Here is a 16,551-nt window from a genome sequence, read left to right on the forward strand (position 1 = left end):
CACAACCTGGCCCCTCTCTCCCAGCCCCTGGGCCAGCAGGCGGGAAGGGCCCCAAGTTCGATTTTAGCAACAGCTCTCTGAGATCTTGTTGTCCCCAGGCTCCCTAGCACTGGGGAGCAGCTCCTGGCCCCCCAGCCTGCCTGCCGGCTGCGTCTGGACCAGGATGTAGCAGTAGGATTTGCTGCCCGTGGTACTGGTGTAGGGGCGGCGCTGCTGCTGCTGCAGCTGGGAGCCGCCCATGGAGTTCTCCGAGCTGCAGTTGGACTCCACCTCAGCTCCTCTCTTCCCCGGGTGGCTGGAGCGCCGGGGGCAGCCCTCCTCAGAGGCCTTGTCCTGCTGGCAGCGGCAGGACGGCCCATGGCTGCAGCTGTGGCCAGGCTTCTCCAGCAGGTTCGCGCCCAGCTGGCACCTCTGCCACTTCCTCCGGATCTCAGACTGGACCTGGAGCAGGGCAGAGAAAAGGAGGTGGGGGGGTCAAGTAATGCCCAGGGGACAGGATGAGACCCTTGGTGCATGGGGGGCAGGGGGAGGCCATAGCAGTGTAAGAGGCTTTACACAAGTTAAATGATGATGTGATATTGGTACCCCATTGCATCTTGTAAATGGAGAGAGAGCGAGCTGTATGCAAAGAAAGGTGTTCACTATCAATGGGCCAGATCCCAGCTCGTGTCAATGGGCCGTAGCTCCAATGGTGTCAATGGGCCGTAGTTACTGTGGAACGCCTTGCCTCTCCTCCCCAGCCCGACTCTGCTGCCAGCGCCCCGTGGCATGCCTGCACTGTGTGATCTCTCACCCACCACGCTCCGGGAAGGGCACTGTCCCCCACCCTTTCGCCCGGGAGCCAGCACTGCAGCGTGTGAACCGTTAAGGAGAATCAGAAACAGCTCAGTTCCTATGGGTCGGGGGGGGGGACCTACCTCCTTGTTGACAAAGCAGTAGAGGATGCTCACCAGAAGACCCTGCAAGACAAGAGCAGATAAAGGCAGGGCTGGGCCCACCTCCCCTGGGACATACCACGGGTGAAGAGGTGGGGTGAGGCTGTCTTTGGGGAGGCTCCATGCCCAGGCGGGATCCCACGGCTGCTCGGCATGGAGCTGCCTTCGGCCAGCTCCCTGCTCCGCCGGCAGCACCACACTTGGTGCCAGGGGGCGAAGCTGACCCCACAGCGCCCCACATGGCTTGAGTGGGGGATGCTGGGGACACGTCTCTGTCCAACCCAATAGCAGGCACCTGCAAACAATCCCCAGAGCTGAAGCCCAACCCCTGGGTGGGACGGTCCCCGTGCCCTCACCCTCATTCCTCCGGGGCTGGGTGGCCCTGGCACCCCTCTGCCCCAGACCCCATCCCGCCAGCCCTGGTGGGGGCCCGGCTCTGCTCCCTACCTGGAAGGAGCTGAGGAAGAGCTCAAAGAAGAGCTTGACATAGCGCAGCGTCCCCTGGGCCTGCTCCTCCGTCACCAGGGCAAACACCACCTCGTGGATGCCCAGCAGCGGGATCAGGGTCAGCGTCGACTTGGCCAGCCTGGGAGAGAGCGATAGGGAAGGGGGGGGGGGTGAATTGCCCCCCTGCCAAGCCCCACATGCGTCCCTCGGGCCAGAGCCCAGCCAGACCACATGGCCCTCCGAGGCAATGCTAAGGGAACCAGCCGCAGGGTCTGGGCCTCCCCCAGCGGGGCTGGGATCCCAGCCTGGTGTCTTCCCAGCCCCCCAGGTGGCAGGCTCAGTTCTTAGACTGCTCAGTTCAGGGCACCCGGATGATGCTCCCAGTTTCCACAGTTTCATGGGATAGTCCCTGGCCTCAGCTGGGGCACGGACCAGGCTTTCTGCGTCTTGGCCGTGAGATCGAACTTCCAGCAGTACAGTGCCCCCTGCTGAGCCCCCGCCCCGCTCCCTGCAGCACAGCGCCCCCTACTGACCCTGCCCCGCTCCCTGCAGCGCAGCGCCCCCTACTGACCCTGCCCCGCTCCCTGCAGCCCAGAACCCCCTGCTGAGCCCCCGTCCTGCTCCCTGCAGCACAGCACCCCCTGCTGATCCCCCGTCCCGCTCCCTGCAGCACAGTGCCCCCTACTGACCCTGCCCCGCTCCCTGCAGCCCAGAACCCCCTGCTGAGCCCCCGTCCTGCTCCCTGCAGCACAGCACCCCCTGCTGATCCCCCGTCCCGCTCCCTGCAGCACAGTGCCCCCTACTGACCCTGCCCCGCTCCCTGCAGCGCAGCGCCCCCTACTGACCCTGCCCCGCTCCCTGCAGCTCAGAGCCCCCTGCTGATCCCCCGCCCCGCTCCCTGCAGCACAGCGCCCCCTACTGACCCTGCCCCGCTCCCTGCAGCCCAGAACCCCCTGCTGAGCCCCCGTCCTGCTCCCTGCAGCACAGCGCCCCCTACTGACCCTGCCCCGCTCCCTGCAGCCCAGTGCCCCCTGCTGAGCCCCCACCCAGCTCCCTGCAGCACAGCGCTCCCTACTGACCCTGCCCCGCTCCCTGCAGCGCAGCGCCCCCTACTGACCCTGCCCCGCTCCCTGCAGCCCAGTGCCCCCTGCTGAGCCCCCGCCCCACTCCCTGCAGCCCAGAGCCCCCTACTGACCCTGCCCCGCTCCCTGCAGCTCAGAGCCCCCTGCTGAGCCCCCGCCCAGCTCCCTGCAGCTCAGCGCCCCCTACTGACCCTGCCCCGCTCCCTGCAGCCCAGTGCCCCCTGCTGAGCCCCTGCCCCGCTCCCTGCAGCCCAGCGCCCCCTGCTGATCCTGCCCCGCTCCCTGCAGCACAGCGCCCCCTACTGACCCTGCCCCACTCCCTGCAACCCAGTGCCCCCTGCTGAGCCCCCACCCTGGTCCCTGCAGCCCAGCGCCCCCTGCCGAGCCCCCACCCCCGCTCCCTGCAGCACAGCGCCCCCTACTGACCCTGCCCCGCTCCCTGCAGCTCAGTGACCCCTGCTGAGCCCCCGCCCTGCTCCTTGCAGCACAGCGCCCCCTGCTGAGCCCCCACCCCGCTCCCTGCAGCCCAGCGCCCCCTGCTGAGCCCCCACCCTGGTCCCTGCAGCCCAGCGCCCCCTGCTGAGCCCCCGCCCTGCTCCCTGCAGCCCAGCGCCCCCTGCTGAGTCCCCGCCCCGGTCCCTGCAGCCCAGCCCCCCCTGCTGAGCCCCCGCCCCGCTCCCTGCAGCCCAGCGCCCCCTGCTGAGTCCCCGCCCCGGTCCCTGCAGCCCAGCCCCCCCTGCTGAGTCCCCGCCCCGGTCCCTGCAGCCCAGCCCCCCCTGCTGAGCCCCCGCCCCGCTCCCTGCAGCCCAGCGCCCCCTAACACCACCCTAGGGCATAAGGTCAGCGCTGACTGTGAAGGGAGAGCGCCCCGTACTGAGCTCCTGCTCCACTCCCTGCAGCCCAGCGCCCCCTAGTGTCCCTCTGGTGCCAGCACTGACTACCAGGGAAGAGTCCTGTGAGATTCTGTACCTCAAAGTAGCACCCTGGGACCCCCATATTCCCCACTGTGAGATGATTATGGTGTGTTTTGTGCAATGCCTTGTGAGGTATCATTTTAAAAGTCTTGATCTGTTGGGTTGTGTGTCCTGTCAGTGGGAAGTTATGAAGTTGTGCTATGTGTGTTACTGACAGGGCTTGTCTACATCAGAAAGTTGCAGCGCTGGTGAGGGAGTTACAGCGCTGCAACTTTGAAGGTGTACACATCTGCAGGGCATCACCAGCGCTGCAACTCCCTGTTTGCAGCGCTGGCCGTACTCCCGTTTTGTCTCGGGTGTAGAGGATCCAGCGCTGGTGATCCAGCGCTGGTAATCCAATGTAAACACTTACCAGCGCTTTTCTTGACCTCCGTGGAAGGAGGAAGCCTCTGGTAATCAAGCTGGTCTCCTTCCCCAGCTTGCTCTCGTGTTCCCGGAACCCCGAGCAAGCAGGTCTCCTTCCCTGTGGTTTGCAGGGGGGTTCGGGAACGCGAGAGCAAACCGGGAAAGGAGACCAGCTTCGCCGCGGTTTGCTCTCCCGTTCCTCGAGCAAGCAGGTCTCTTTCCCTGCGGTTTGCAGGGTGGCTCCGGGAACGCGAGAGCAAACCGCGGCGAAGCGGGTCTCCTTTCCCGGTTTGCTCTCTAGTTCCCGGAGCCCCGAGCAAGCAGGTCTCCTTCCCTGCGGTTTGCAGCGGGGTTCGGGAACGCGAGAGCAAACCGCGGCGAAGCTGGTCTCCTTTCCCGGTTTGCTCTCCCGTTCCCCGAACCCCCCCTTGAAGCCGCCCAACAGCGCTGCAGTGTGGCCACATCTAACACCACTTGCAGCGCTGGTTGCTGTAAGTGTGGCCACTCTGCAGCGCTGGCCCTATACAGCTGTACTAATACAGCTGTAACAACCAGCGCTGCAAAATTTTAGATGTAGACATGGCCGAGATATATTGTGAGGCTGGGAAAGCCCACAGCTGGCCTTTCAGTGACAACAATGGACCAACTATCCCTGGCCAGACAGGTGTTAATGGCCCATCACGGAGAATCCACTCTCCCAAAGGCTCCTTACAAAGGGCATGGATGCCAGTCAGGGACGGATTAATGCCAGGGCTTTAGGGGCTGCAGCCCAGGGCCTCGGGCTAAGGGGGCCCCCCGCAAACCTAAATCCATAAATATAGACAATTCAGTGGCCACCAACCCATCGACCGCGATCGACTGGTCGATCCTGGAGCCTCTGCCAGTTGATCACGATGTGCGGGCTGCGAAAAGTCCAGCGGCACAGCAGGGCTCAGGCAGGCAGCCTGAATGCCGTGGCCCCACGCCGCTCTCGGAAGTGGCTGGCTGCTGGCACATCTCTTGTGGCCCCTGGCAGGGTGGGGGGAAGGCGGTGCTGTGCGCTGCCCCCGCCCCCTGCACCGTCCCCGCAGCTGCCATTGGCCGGTTCCTGACCAATGGGAGCTGCGGGGATGGCACTTGTGGGCGCGGACAGTGTATAGAAACCTGCTGTCCCCTTCCCCCAAGGGGCATGCAGAGACGTGCCAGCAGCCGGATGCTTTCAGGAGCAGCGTGGAGCCACGGTATGCAGGCAGCCTGCCTGAGCCCTGCTGCACTGCTGGCCAGGAGCCACCTGTGGTAAGCACCTCCCGGACGGAGCCTACACCTCGCACCCCCTCCTGAACCCCAACCCCCTGCCCCAGGTCAGAATTCCCTTCTGTACCCAATCCCTCCCAGAGCCTGCACCCCTCACCCTCTCCTGCACCCCAACACTGCCCCAGCCTGGAGCCCCCTCCTGCACCCAAACTCCCTCCCAGAAAGAAACGAATATATCAGCTGTTCTAAGGTAAGAAGTAGGCTATTCTGAGTTAACGGAACTATGTTCAACATGTTTTAAGACTGAAATGTAACCACAGAACGGCTTTATGTTAATTAAAAGGCAAATTTAGTATAGCGTTAATAGCTTCAGTGTCATAATTGTGATCATTTTCTTTTAAATTAGGAAAAATACTTGTACACAGGCAGGATCGGTGCTAGGGTTTTGAGCGCCCTAGGCGGACGGCAATTTCGCCGCCCCGCGCGCTGGTCCCGCGGCTCCGGTGGAGCTGCCGCAGTAGTGTCTGTGGGAGGTCCACTGGAGCCCTGCGAGCAGCCGACCGTCCATGGGAGCTGCCTGCCGCCCCCTGCAGACACCCTGGACTGCCGGCTGCCGCAGCGGCACCCTGACCCACGGTCAGTGCGCCTCCGCGGCAGCCGGAAGCCCAGGGTTTCCCTGGGCCAGGGGACCCCCGCCCCTGGGCTGCCGGCTGCCAGGGCGGCACCCTGACCCAGGGGACACCCTGGACTGTGGGCTGCCGCGGCAGCGCCCTGACCCAGGGGACCCCCTGAACTGCGGGCTGCCGGGGCGGCGCCCTGACCCAGGGGACACCCTGGACTGCGGGCTGCCACGGCGGCGCCCTGACCCAGGGGGCACCCTGAACTGCGGGCTGCCGGGGCGGCGCCCTGACCCAGGGGACACCCTGGACTGCGGGCTGCCGGGGCGGTGCCCTGACCCAGGGGACACCCTGGACTGCCAGCTGCCGCGGCGGTGCCCTGACCCAGGGGACACCCTGGGCTGCCGGCTGCCGCTGGTAGCTGAGACTCCCTCTCTGTCCCAGCAGCAGCGGCTGCTCAACCATTTAAAAAAAAATTGGGGGGCGCTTTTTGGCGCCCTCAAATCTTGGCGCCCTAGGCAACCGCCTAGTCCGCCTAAATGGTTGCACCGGCCCTGTACACAGGGGCCCCACACAACCTAATAGCCCCAGGCCCACAGGAGAGTTAATCCAACCCTGACACCAGTGGCTCTCAACCAGGGGCACGTGTACTCCTGGGGGCACACAGAGCTTTCCGGGGGGTACAGCAACTCATCTAGATATTTGCCTGGTTTTCCAACAGGCTACGTAAAAAGTACAAGCAAAGTCAGTACCAACTAAAATTTCATCCAGAGGATGGACTTGTTTATACCACTCTATGTGAAATGTAAGTACAATATTTATATTCCAATTGATTTATTTGATAAAAAATGAGAAAGTGAGTGATTTGTCACTTTTAGTGCGCTGTGAGCCTGCTGTAGTTTCAGCTCTGAATTTTGTAAGCAAGTAGCTTTTCAGTGAGGTGAAACTTGGGGGACGCGAGACCAATCCAACTCCTGGAAGGGGCACAGGCGTCTGGAAAGGTTGAGAACTACTGGGGCATGCCATGGAGACTGTCTGACCCCCATGTCACAGCAAGGATCTTTCTAGCAGCTGGAAGAAAGTCTAAAAGAGGGGGAGTGACATCATCACGTGGCCTCTTCCCCCCTCCCCTGATCTCAACACCTGGAAGATCATCTGGAAGACAAAGACTTTGAACTGGAGAGACTGGTCGCAGGCTGGAAAGGAACCCAGTCTTTGTACCGAGGAGCTGTGAGCTGCCTGTAACATCTGTTAGGATCGACGCAAGAGACGCTGCTTGATTCAAATCCCGCGTCGTTTGTTAAAGTTAGAATTTAGACTGTGTTTCTGTTTATTTCTTAGGTAACCAACTTGGCTCTCTCTGCCTGCTACATAGAATCATTTAAAATCTGTCTTTCTGGCGTTAATAAATTGGTTTTCTATGTTACCTAGAACGGCGTGGTTTCAGCTGAAATGCTCAGGGAATCTCAGCTCAGATTTCAAAGGCTGGTGCATGGCCACTTCCCTTTGACCAAGTGGCGAACTAATTAATGAGTTTGCAGGTTCCAAGGGTGTCTTGAGCAGCGTATGCTGGTATATTTCTGGGGTGCCAGGCTGGGGGCTGGGGTGACTGGCAAGTGCCTCTCTGTAGGATTCATGAGTGACTCACGGAGCATTCATGCAGTTTGGCTGGGTGTAGGCTCCACAGCCTGGTGGCTGAGTGATCACGATGCCTGGAGGGGTTTTGCTGTTTGTCACTGGCATAGCTTTGTGTGAGACAGCGCTGGGTGGAGAGTTAAAGGGGCACAGCAGTCCCACAGTCCCAGGTTGTACCCCGGGGATCATAGGCACCGACTTCCCCTCTGCCCCAGGGGTGTTTAACCTCCCTGCCCCTAGCTCCGGCACCATGCTCGCCCCACCCCAATTCCACCCCTTTCCCCCAAGTCCCTGCCCCGCCCTGCCCAGCCTCTTTACCACCTTCTCTCCTGAGTGCACCACGTCCCCACTCCTCCCCCTCCCTCCTGGAAGTCCTAAGTGCAACCAAACAGCTGTTAGGCTGCGGGTGGGAAGCGCTGGGAGGGGGAGGAGGAGGCAAGGATGGGGTGGGGACAGGGGGAGCTTGGCAGCCGGTGGGTGTGGAGCACCTGCTTATTTTTCCCCATGGGTGTTGCAGCCCCGCAGCACCCACGGTGCCAGCGCCTTTGCTGGGGATCCCATCACAAATGACCCCTTCTGAGCTCCCACCCCACCCTGCAGCACAGCACCTCCTACTGCCCCACTGGGGCCCTGGGGTCAGTACTGACTGCAAGGGGAGAGCGCCCCCTAGGAAGCCTCCACCCCACCTTTCAACACAGCGCTCCCTAGTGCCCCACTGGAACATTGAGGCTCACACTGAGTGCCGGAGAAGAGCGCCCCTAGTGAGCCCCTGCCCTGTTCCCTGGATTTGTTCCACTGGAAGTGGTACCACCACACTTAGTTTGCCAGATCTAAGAGCCAGTCAATGCTGCTGCAGGGAGCCGGGGCTCCCAGCTGGGGGTGCCGCCGGGAGGGGTAACCCCTGCCTACCTGAACTTGTAATCCGTGTAGCGCATCTGGTGAGCCCGGAGTTTGGAGACCAGGATCTTAATGATACGGACGAATATGACAAAGTTAACCTGGGGGAGAGAGAGTAAGTTACCCATGGGGAGGTCGGGGGCATCACTCCCCACTAGTACCCTCTGCCCTGGGGATGGGCTTGGAGCCCCTGCAGTAGGGCTGGTGTTTACGTAGGGGAGGGAGAGTGGGGCTTTATACATGGGGAGGAGAAAGCATCACCCCCTAGGTGCCAGCGCTCCCATCCTGCTCCCCACAGCACCCCCTGCTGGGCGAGACCGGGACTGGCATAGCCGGGAGCACGCTCACAGCCAGAGCACTCACCTCACTCCCCACAGCGCCCCCTGATGGGTCAGAGTGGGAATGGAGAAGCCAGAAGTTCCCCCTACAGCCAGCGCCTGACCCTCCGCACAGCGCCCCCTGCTGGGGGAGACCAGACCTGGAGTAGCCGGGAGCTTCCCCCACCGCCAGTGCCCGCTCCCCACAGCGCCCCCTGCTGGGGCAGACCAGGACTGGAGTAGCTGCCGCTTGGCTGTCTGAAATGCAGTGGGTGTTTGTAACTCACCAGGATGGCGAGCAGGATGGGGCAGCGGATAATCCACCAATAGGCCATGTTGTCATTTCTCTCCCAGCACCTGGAAAACCAACTCACGTCAAACTGGCTGGGAGGGAGGAACCTGCACAGCCGGGTAGGGTGGTGACAGGAGTTAGCAGGTGGCACCCAGGTGGCACCAACCTTCTCTCTCCCCCCCGTGAGCACAGTTCTGTCTGTGACCCAGATCAGCCGAGGGCCGGCCTTTGCTTCCCACCAGTGCCACAGAATTTAAGGGCAGAAAGGGCCATCAGATCATCCAGCCTGAGCTTCTGTGAGCACCCGCCATTAAATCCCATCCAGCCGCCCCCGCCCTAAGCCCGACAACCTCCATTAGATCAAAGTATTACAGCCCCCAGGAGACTAAACGCTAATGGGCCACAGGCAGAGAACACCAGGGAACCATGGGCACTGGGGACCCGCCAATGGCAGGGGATTGATTGGAGGATCCATGCCCCATACTGCAAAGGAAGGGGAAAAAGTCCTCCAAGGCCACAGCCAGTCTGACCTGGTGGCAAATTCCTTCCGCACCCCAAATCCGACCCTGAGCATGGGATCAAGAACCAGCCAGCCAAGCACCGGAGAGAGGATTCTCAAGGGAGCCGTGGCCCACCCAGTCCATGCTCCCCTCTCCAGCTGTGTACATGACGCTTCAGAGGAGATTAAAAAACCCCAAACCCAGAATACATCAGGGCAGGGGGTGGGGGGATCCCTTCCTAACCCTTACAGGTGGCTGGAGCCAGTGGTTCTCAAGCAGGTTTCAGGGGGTCTGCCAAGCATGGTCGGCATTAGATTCATTAGGGCCCTGAGCAGAAAGCCAAAGACCCACCTCGCAGGACTGCAAGGAATATTGCAAAGCCCTGAGCCCTGCCAGACAGGGCTGAAGTTGAAGCCTCAGCAACTTAGCTTTGTGGCATAGGTGCCAACTCTGTGGGTGCTCCGGAGCTGGAGCACCCATGCGGAAAAATTAGTGGGTGCTCTGCACCCACCGGCAGCCAAGCTCCCCTCACCTCCCACCCCAGCTCTTCCTCCCCTGAGCGCACCACATCCTCGCGCCTCCACCTACCTCCCAGCGCTTCCCGCCCGGCTGACGCCAAACAGCTGTTTGGCAGCATTAGCACGCTCCGGCAGGGACGGGGAGGAACGGGAACATGGCGCACTCAGGGGAGGAGGCAGGGAAGAGGCGGGTCTGGGGCGGGGATTTGGGGAAGGAGTCAGAATAGGGGCAGGGAGGGGGTGGAGTTGGGGTGGGGATTTGGGGGATGGGATTGAAATGGGGGTGGGGAAGGGGTGGGCCCTCATGGAAGGGGTGGAGTGGGGGCAGAAAAACAGTTGTGGCACAGGTGGACCGTGGAGTTTTTATAGCTGAAGGAAAAAGATTGAGATCCCCCAGCTGGAGCACAGAAGAGCCTCGGACCTGTCACTCGCTCTGGCTAGCAGAATTAGCCCGTTAGCTGATACACCAGAGATGGATGGGTCAAGTCCTACAAATGACGCTCATGCGTGGGTCTGGAGTCACAAAGTGCTGTGAATGCAGAGAGCTCACAGGCACACGTTTACATGGGTGCGGAACAGGGATGGGGAAAACCGCGTCCGTCTTGGGCTGGAGCCACTCGGGACGTTTGACTGGACAAGAAGTGACGTTTTCGTCAAAATGGAAATGTTCGTTTTTAGCCAATTTCCCCCCTCCTGTTTTTGGCAACTGAAGGCAGAGAAATTTTGGCTGAAATCCTAAAATCATTTACTTTTTAAACCTCAGGGTTTGGATTTTTGACGAAAACCTGGATGTTTTTGAAGAAAACAAAACGGATTTTTTAATTCCCCCCCTCAAAATGTTTCCTGGCACCAAAGCCTCGTTTCTCACCCCGCTTCCTAGAGACCCTCTGACAAGGTCACCCCAAAGTTCGAGGATTTCCAAGCACTTTCTTTCTGTGCTGGACCCCAAGCTGGAGAGATTTTGCTGGCCGGACTTACTGGTTGTTTTCATAGAGGTATCTGATGATCACCCAGGGAATGACAAACAGGACGGGGGCTCCTATGGACAGACAGACGCAGCAGTTAGGGTTTTGTTCTCCAGCCCCACCCGTGAGATTCCCCCCTGTGTACACGCCCTCTAGCATTTTCCATCTCCTCTCCGGTGGGTGCATCTCTGCCACTGGTGGGAGTGCTAGTGGTAGTGGAGACAGGACTCCGGCACGTTACCCACTGAGATGCCTAGACCTGCTGTGGAACGCCGCAGGCGTTGTGGGTGGAACCCCGCACTACCCTTCGCGGCAGAGCAGGGCCACGCTGGAGCAAGTATCTAAGGGGGATTCTTTCGGGGGGCTTCTGGATGCAGACGTACCCTGGGGTCCTTTCCAGCTCCCAGCCTGCACTGCCTAGGTCACCAAAGGTGGTCTCCCTATGCCCTGGCCAGCACTGCAGTACCTCCACCATGCCCCTTCCCGGCCATGCCTGCACGGCCCCACTCACCCCATCCGACAAGCAGGTAGGCCACAAAGCAGCTCTCCTCCGAGACGGCCATCAGCACAAGCAGGTTGTGCAGGTAGAGCCCTTCCACCAGCAGCCAATAGTAGTTGGCCCCGACGCAGTACTGGGTCAGGACCTGAGCCAGGCGGCAGCCAGCGGCAGCCTGAGCCCCCGGGGAAGGGGGGAGAGGAGCAGAGAGAGGTGGGAATGCTGGAGGGTGGCGGACGGAGGAGCCCCATCAGGTCACGGCCAGCCCATCCCCACTCAGGGCAGGGGTGTTCCCTACAGTCGGTCCCCCCATGGCTTGGCCCAGATTCCAACGGGATGGGCTGCCAGCCCTTCCCATGGGGAGGCAACTCCCCTGCCCCATGGATCTTCAAGTCAGGAAGCTTTGCCCGGAATCCAGCCTCAGTTTCCCTATACTGCCTTTCGTCTCATAGCTCTGAGTAATTGCCCTTCCTCTCTGGTGGGGACACCGTACAGATACGCAGGTGGATCCCTCCCACCCCCGGATCAGCTCGCTAATCCCATGCCTAACCCTGCTGCCAACGGCTCCTGTTGGGAGTGGGTCAGCCTGGGGCCAGGTCCCCAGCTGGTGTCAACAGGCCAGAGCTCCACTGGTGCTGGATCACAGCTGACGCGGCTCCATGAATTTCAGTGCTGATTTAAGCCAGCTGGGGTCTGGCCCATACTGCCTCGCTGCTGACCTTAGGGGTCTCCGGGCTTTCACCCCCGATGTACAGGGTGCTCCCTGCAGTGCCCCCCTTGGAGGTAGGGATTCCCCCCGTCCCCGAGGTCAGAAAGGGGCTCAATCCCTCAGCCCAGCTGGCTGGATCTACTCCCCCCACCTCCTCCGGGAGTGATGCCCGCGACCGGGCAGTACCTGGTCCCCAAGGAGATGGAAGAGGTCCCCTTCATGCCGCAGGTCCTTGGAGAAGCGCACGCGGAGGAGGGCATCCCGGGTGAGGATGGAGACGGCCCGCAGCATGAACGAGAGGAAGAGGTTCACGTGGATGTAGTTGCGGGTGCATCTCAGCTTCCTGCGGAGGGGGGGGGACCATCAATCAGGGGGATGGGGGGCAGCCGTACTCCAGCATTGAAACTAAGCAGCTGTGGCCGTCGACACCGAGCGCCTGCAAGCGTCACCGGGCACTGACCCAGTGCCAGGCCCTTATGCTAAGTGTCACGCTGAGCCAGCGGGTGAAGACAGCTGAGCCAGCGCGCTGGGCTCTGTGCTGGGGCCCTGGGCATGACACTGACTAACCAGGGGTGAAATTCACCAATGCCAGCAACGGACAGCGTGGCCGCAGGAACTAAAAATCAAGAGGAGCTGTCCAGGCCCGGTCCCAGTCTCGCTTACTCCGGTTTTACACTGCAGATCTGGCTCCATGCGCCCCATCCATACAGAGCAAACCAACAGCAGGCGGAGCGTCAAACAGGAGTGACTCCTGCAGTAAAGGGCGTGTCAAACTGGGGAGTGGCCCCCCATCAGGCCCAAATCCAGGATCAGGCTCTTAATTACTAAAAGACACTTGCTTTTTAAAGAGGGAGGCGGTACAGATTAAATCCACGGGTCCATACTCTGCCCCTCGACCTGGGTGCAAATCCTGAGTGGCCTCAGTGCACTTCCCCAAGGGCCACTGACATCAGGAGCTGGACCATTAACTCCGCCACGCCCACAGGCTCTGCAGTACCTGAAAGCCAGGAGCAGCAGCAGGGCGAGCAGCAGGGAGACCAGCGAGAGGGAGTAGCCCACGGTGTACATCAGCCGGAACTGTTCCAGGAACCGCACCTGCTTCTGCAAAGGGACGCAGCGGAGGGTCAGGTTGAGCTCCTTGCCCCTTCCTTCCCCACCTCCCTCCGCCCCACCCCTGCCATTCGGAGCATTTACAGGGGAGGGCACCCCGTGCTGGGACAATCAGGGACCGGCGAGGGCATTGATCTGCAAACAGAGCGGGGACTCAGCTGCTGGATCCTTCCCGGGCAGCACTGCATCCAGCCAACAGATCCCTCCAGCGCTGGAGAGGAAGGAGCTGCCAGAGCTCAGAGGGACTCTGGCTCAGGACGGAGCCGGAGGCTGGGTGGGAGCGGCAGGAGAAAAAGCCGCGTGGCTTGGGAGCTGGGAGCCAAGCTGGGAAGCAGCCTGTGGCCGGCCGGGACACTGACCTGGAAGGGGTGGTCTGTGCTGAGATCCTCGCACTGCGAGTGGTCCCTCCAGGGCAGCCCCGACTCGTCCGTCACCCACTGGCCAGCCGGGCCGCAGAGCCGCATCACGAACCCACCATGAACTGCCAGGGAGGAGACCAGGGGAGCCAAGTGGCAGGTGGTGGGGGGGGTATGTGGGTGTGTGTCAGCCACAGCCCCACTGCCACTGCCCACAGATGTCCCCGCCCTGCTCTTAAAGTGACCCCCCCTGCAGCCTGAGTCATAGGGGTGTGGGGACACAAGGGTTAACATCACCGTACTCTGCGTGGGCCTGAGCTTGCAGGCCTGGTCCTCTGCAGAGCAGCCCCAGGCCTCTACTCTGGACTCCAGCATGTAGCTAAGATCAGAATTGGGCCAGCTTTCACCCGGGGAGCGGGTCCCAGCAGGTGGGCCGAGGGGGCAGGCATGGGAAGGTGGTGTGGCTGGAATGAGCCTTGGAAGGGATATTTACCGTGGTGATGCCAGGGCAGGTACCACGGACAGGGCACCATGGCGGTGGTATTGGGACGAGTGTCCTCCCAGCAAGCATACATGTCAAAGGTCCGGTTACACACCAGGCCTGGGAGGGGATGAAGACAAGAGGCATTTAAAACACTTGCATGTCACAGAGACGGGCAAACACCAGTCACGCAGGTCTGGATGGCCACACGCATACATGTGCAAATCACATTCATACGTGTGTGACCCATGCACGGCAAGCAGGCCTAAGGGACCACAGGCATGGGCAAGTCAGGTGCATGTGTGTAAACCACACACACACATTCATCTATACAAACGCGTGCAAATCACATGCACGTGTGCAACTCACACACACAAACTTGCCTCTGCAAACACAGACATATGCAAATCATATGCAAGTGTGAAACACACAAACACAAGCCTATAAACACAGACATGTGCAAATCACATGTGTGCAAATCACACACACTCACCTCTAAATAGATGTGCAAATCACATACATATGTGTAACTCACACCCAAACTCACCTCTGTAAACACAGACAAGTGCAAATCACATGCACCCGTGAAAACCACGCACACAGGAACTCACCTCTGTAAATACAGACGTGCAAATCACACACATGTGCAAACCACACACACACAAACACGCCTCTGCAAACACAGACACACATGCAAATCACGCACACACATAGAAACATGCCTGCACAGCCACCCCCATCCAGGCAGCCCCCTCACGCACATGCCAACCACATGCATGCACATGCAAAAGAAGCTCACACAGACACCACACTCAGGCATGCACGTGGGCCACACCAACACGCTACCCTATGCAAGCACAAACAACATGGGTTTTCAAACATGGCAACACGTGCTGAGAGGAGGGGCTGGGATGCCCAAGTGGACGCTGGGTGCACTCATGAGACCCGCTGGCCCTACCCCAACCCCGGCCCAGGAGGGACAACCCACTTCCCTCACCTGCGGGATACGGCTCCTCAGCCATTCTGCGCTCACACTCCTGCTGGTACTGCCGCCAGGCCGCAAACATGTCCTTGGCTGACTTCTCTGAGGAGCTCGCCTGCAACGGGATGGGAGTCAGGGCAATGGGCTCTGCGTGCAGCTGTGTTCCTGTCCCCCTGAATAGACTGCAGCCCCAGGGCTCACGTGGAGGGAAATACAACTTCCAGTCCCAGCCTCTCCCATCAGGGGGCGCTGTGGGGAGCAGGGCAGGAGTGTTGAGTGTGGGAAGTGCTTCCAGCTACTCCAGTCCCAGCCTCTCCCATCAGGGGGCGCTGTGGGGAGCAGGGCAGGAGCCGGCTTGTGGGGCGCTCCCAGCTACTCCAGTCCCAGCGTCTCCCAGTAGGGGGCGCTATGGGGAGCAGGACAGGAACTGGCTGTGCAAGAGCTCCCAGCTACTCCAGTCCCAGCCTTTCCCAGCAGGGGGCACTGCGGGGAGCGGGGCAGGAGCGCCAGCTGCGGTGCAGTTGCTGCAGGGGATGCTATTGCTCCGAGACAGAACAACAGGGGTCTGAGGTGCTGCCTGGGGGGCGGTACTGAGCTAAGTGCCAGCCGTGGTGGGGGCGCCCTGGGGTGCAGTCTCACCTCTGCTGTTCCCTGGAGCGATACAAGCAGCAGGAAGAGAATAAAAGGCTCCCACATGCTTCAGCTGCAGTGCAGACATGAGGCCAGTGAGCGGTGTCTGGCTCAGGGATCCTGCAGGCGCCGGCGGTTGTCTTGGTCCCACTCCAACGGAGCTGGGGTGTAGCTGGGGAGAGGCGCCCTAGGAGGAAGCAACCCGGATGGATTGGCAACGGGGCTCCCTGCTGGTCTCAACTGCAGAGCAGAGGCCCAAGGCACCTGCCTCCCTCTCCAACAGATCCCCCATCAGCAAAGCCATGAGCTCTGCCCACCTGGCCCTCAAGCAGAGGGATCTGATGCCATGGGGATGGGCACAGAGAGATCCCACCCTCAAGCAGGGCTCCGACCCCCTCTACTTCCCCCCACCCTCCTGAGCAGGACCTGGTTCCCGTGAGAACCCTCAGGCAGCAGCAGCTGGTGGGAAGGGGCTATTTATAGGGCACATTAGACGTGTCGTCCAGCTGTGATCCAGGGCCCTGGCTGAGGGAGCCGGGTTCGAGTGGGTGGAAAGTTCAGCAGGGAGCCCAGGATAAAAACAACGCCTGAGACCTGACAGCGGGAGGAAGCTCCTCGGAGGGAAGAGTCTCCGATACACAGTCCACAGACAAGCCTGGGGGCAGGGGAGCAGGCCGCTTCTATGGGGGGGCTGGCAGCTGGGATAGGGTTTTGGGGGACCATCCCAATATTAGGGGCTTTGTCTTATATAGGCAACTATACCCCACCCCCACAAAAAAGTGTCCCAATTTTTCACACTTGCTATCTGGTCCCCCTAATAAGGTTCCTGAGATGCAGCCACCTCTGGGGTGGGGCACAGGAGCTGCTCAACTGCTGTCCTGCAGCCCAGCTGAGGACAGGATGTGAAGACTCTTGTCTCCTGTTGAAGCTGCAGGAGGCAGGAATTTCATCCCCCCGCCCCCGCCCTTCTAGGAACAGCCGCGTTTCCTGGTGCCGGGGAAGCTCACACCGATTAGGCGGTGTTGATGGG

The 16,551-nt window shown here is 60.8% G+C and overlaps 1 protein-coding gene across 2 annotated transcripts; it reads right to left on the bottom strand.

Annotated features, from left to right (window-relative positions):
* Positions 1 to 15,768, bottom strand: GIPR (gastric inhibitory polypeptide receptor). 2 transcript variants are annotated; one of them, XM_030544459.1, is made up of 13 exons: positions 15,531 to 15,768; positions 14,907 to 15,006; positions 13,922 to 14,029; positions 13,432 to 13,553; positions 12,960 to 13,063; positions 12,149 to 12,305; positions 11,269 to 11,428; positions 10,771 to 10,831; positions 8,770 to 8,839; positions 8,178 to 8,266; positions 1,383 to 1,521; positions 918 to 959; positions 1 to 441 (listed from the first exon to the last, which is right to left on the bottom strand). In XM_030544459.1, exons 1-13 carry the CDS (start codon positions 15,585 to 15,587, stop codon positions 64 to 66), a joined length of 1,587 nt encoding a protein of 528 aa, XP_030400319.1. In that variant the 5' UTR covers positions 15,588 to 15,768; the 3' UTR covers positions 1 to 63. The 2 variants fall into 2 exon arrangements, with proteins under 2 accessions (XP_030400319.1, XP_030400320.1); XM_030544460.1 differs by lacking the exons at positions 13,432 to 13,553; positions 15,531 to 15,768 and having other exon boundaries at positions 14,907 to 14,986.
* Between the last annotated feature and the right edge of the window lie 783 nt (positions 15,769 to 16,551).

Source organism: Gopherus evgoodei, unplaced genomic scaffold (genome assembly GCF_007399415.2).
Source record: "Gopherus evgoodei ecotype Sinaloan lineage unplaced genomic scaffold, rGopEvg1_v1.p scaffold_34_arrow_ctg1, whole genome shotgun sequence".
Taxonomy (NCBI): Eukaryota; Metazoa; Chordata; order Testudines; family Testudinidae; genus Gopherus; species Gopherus evgoodei.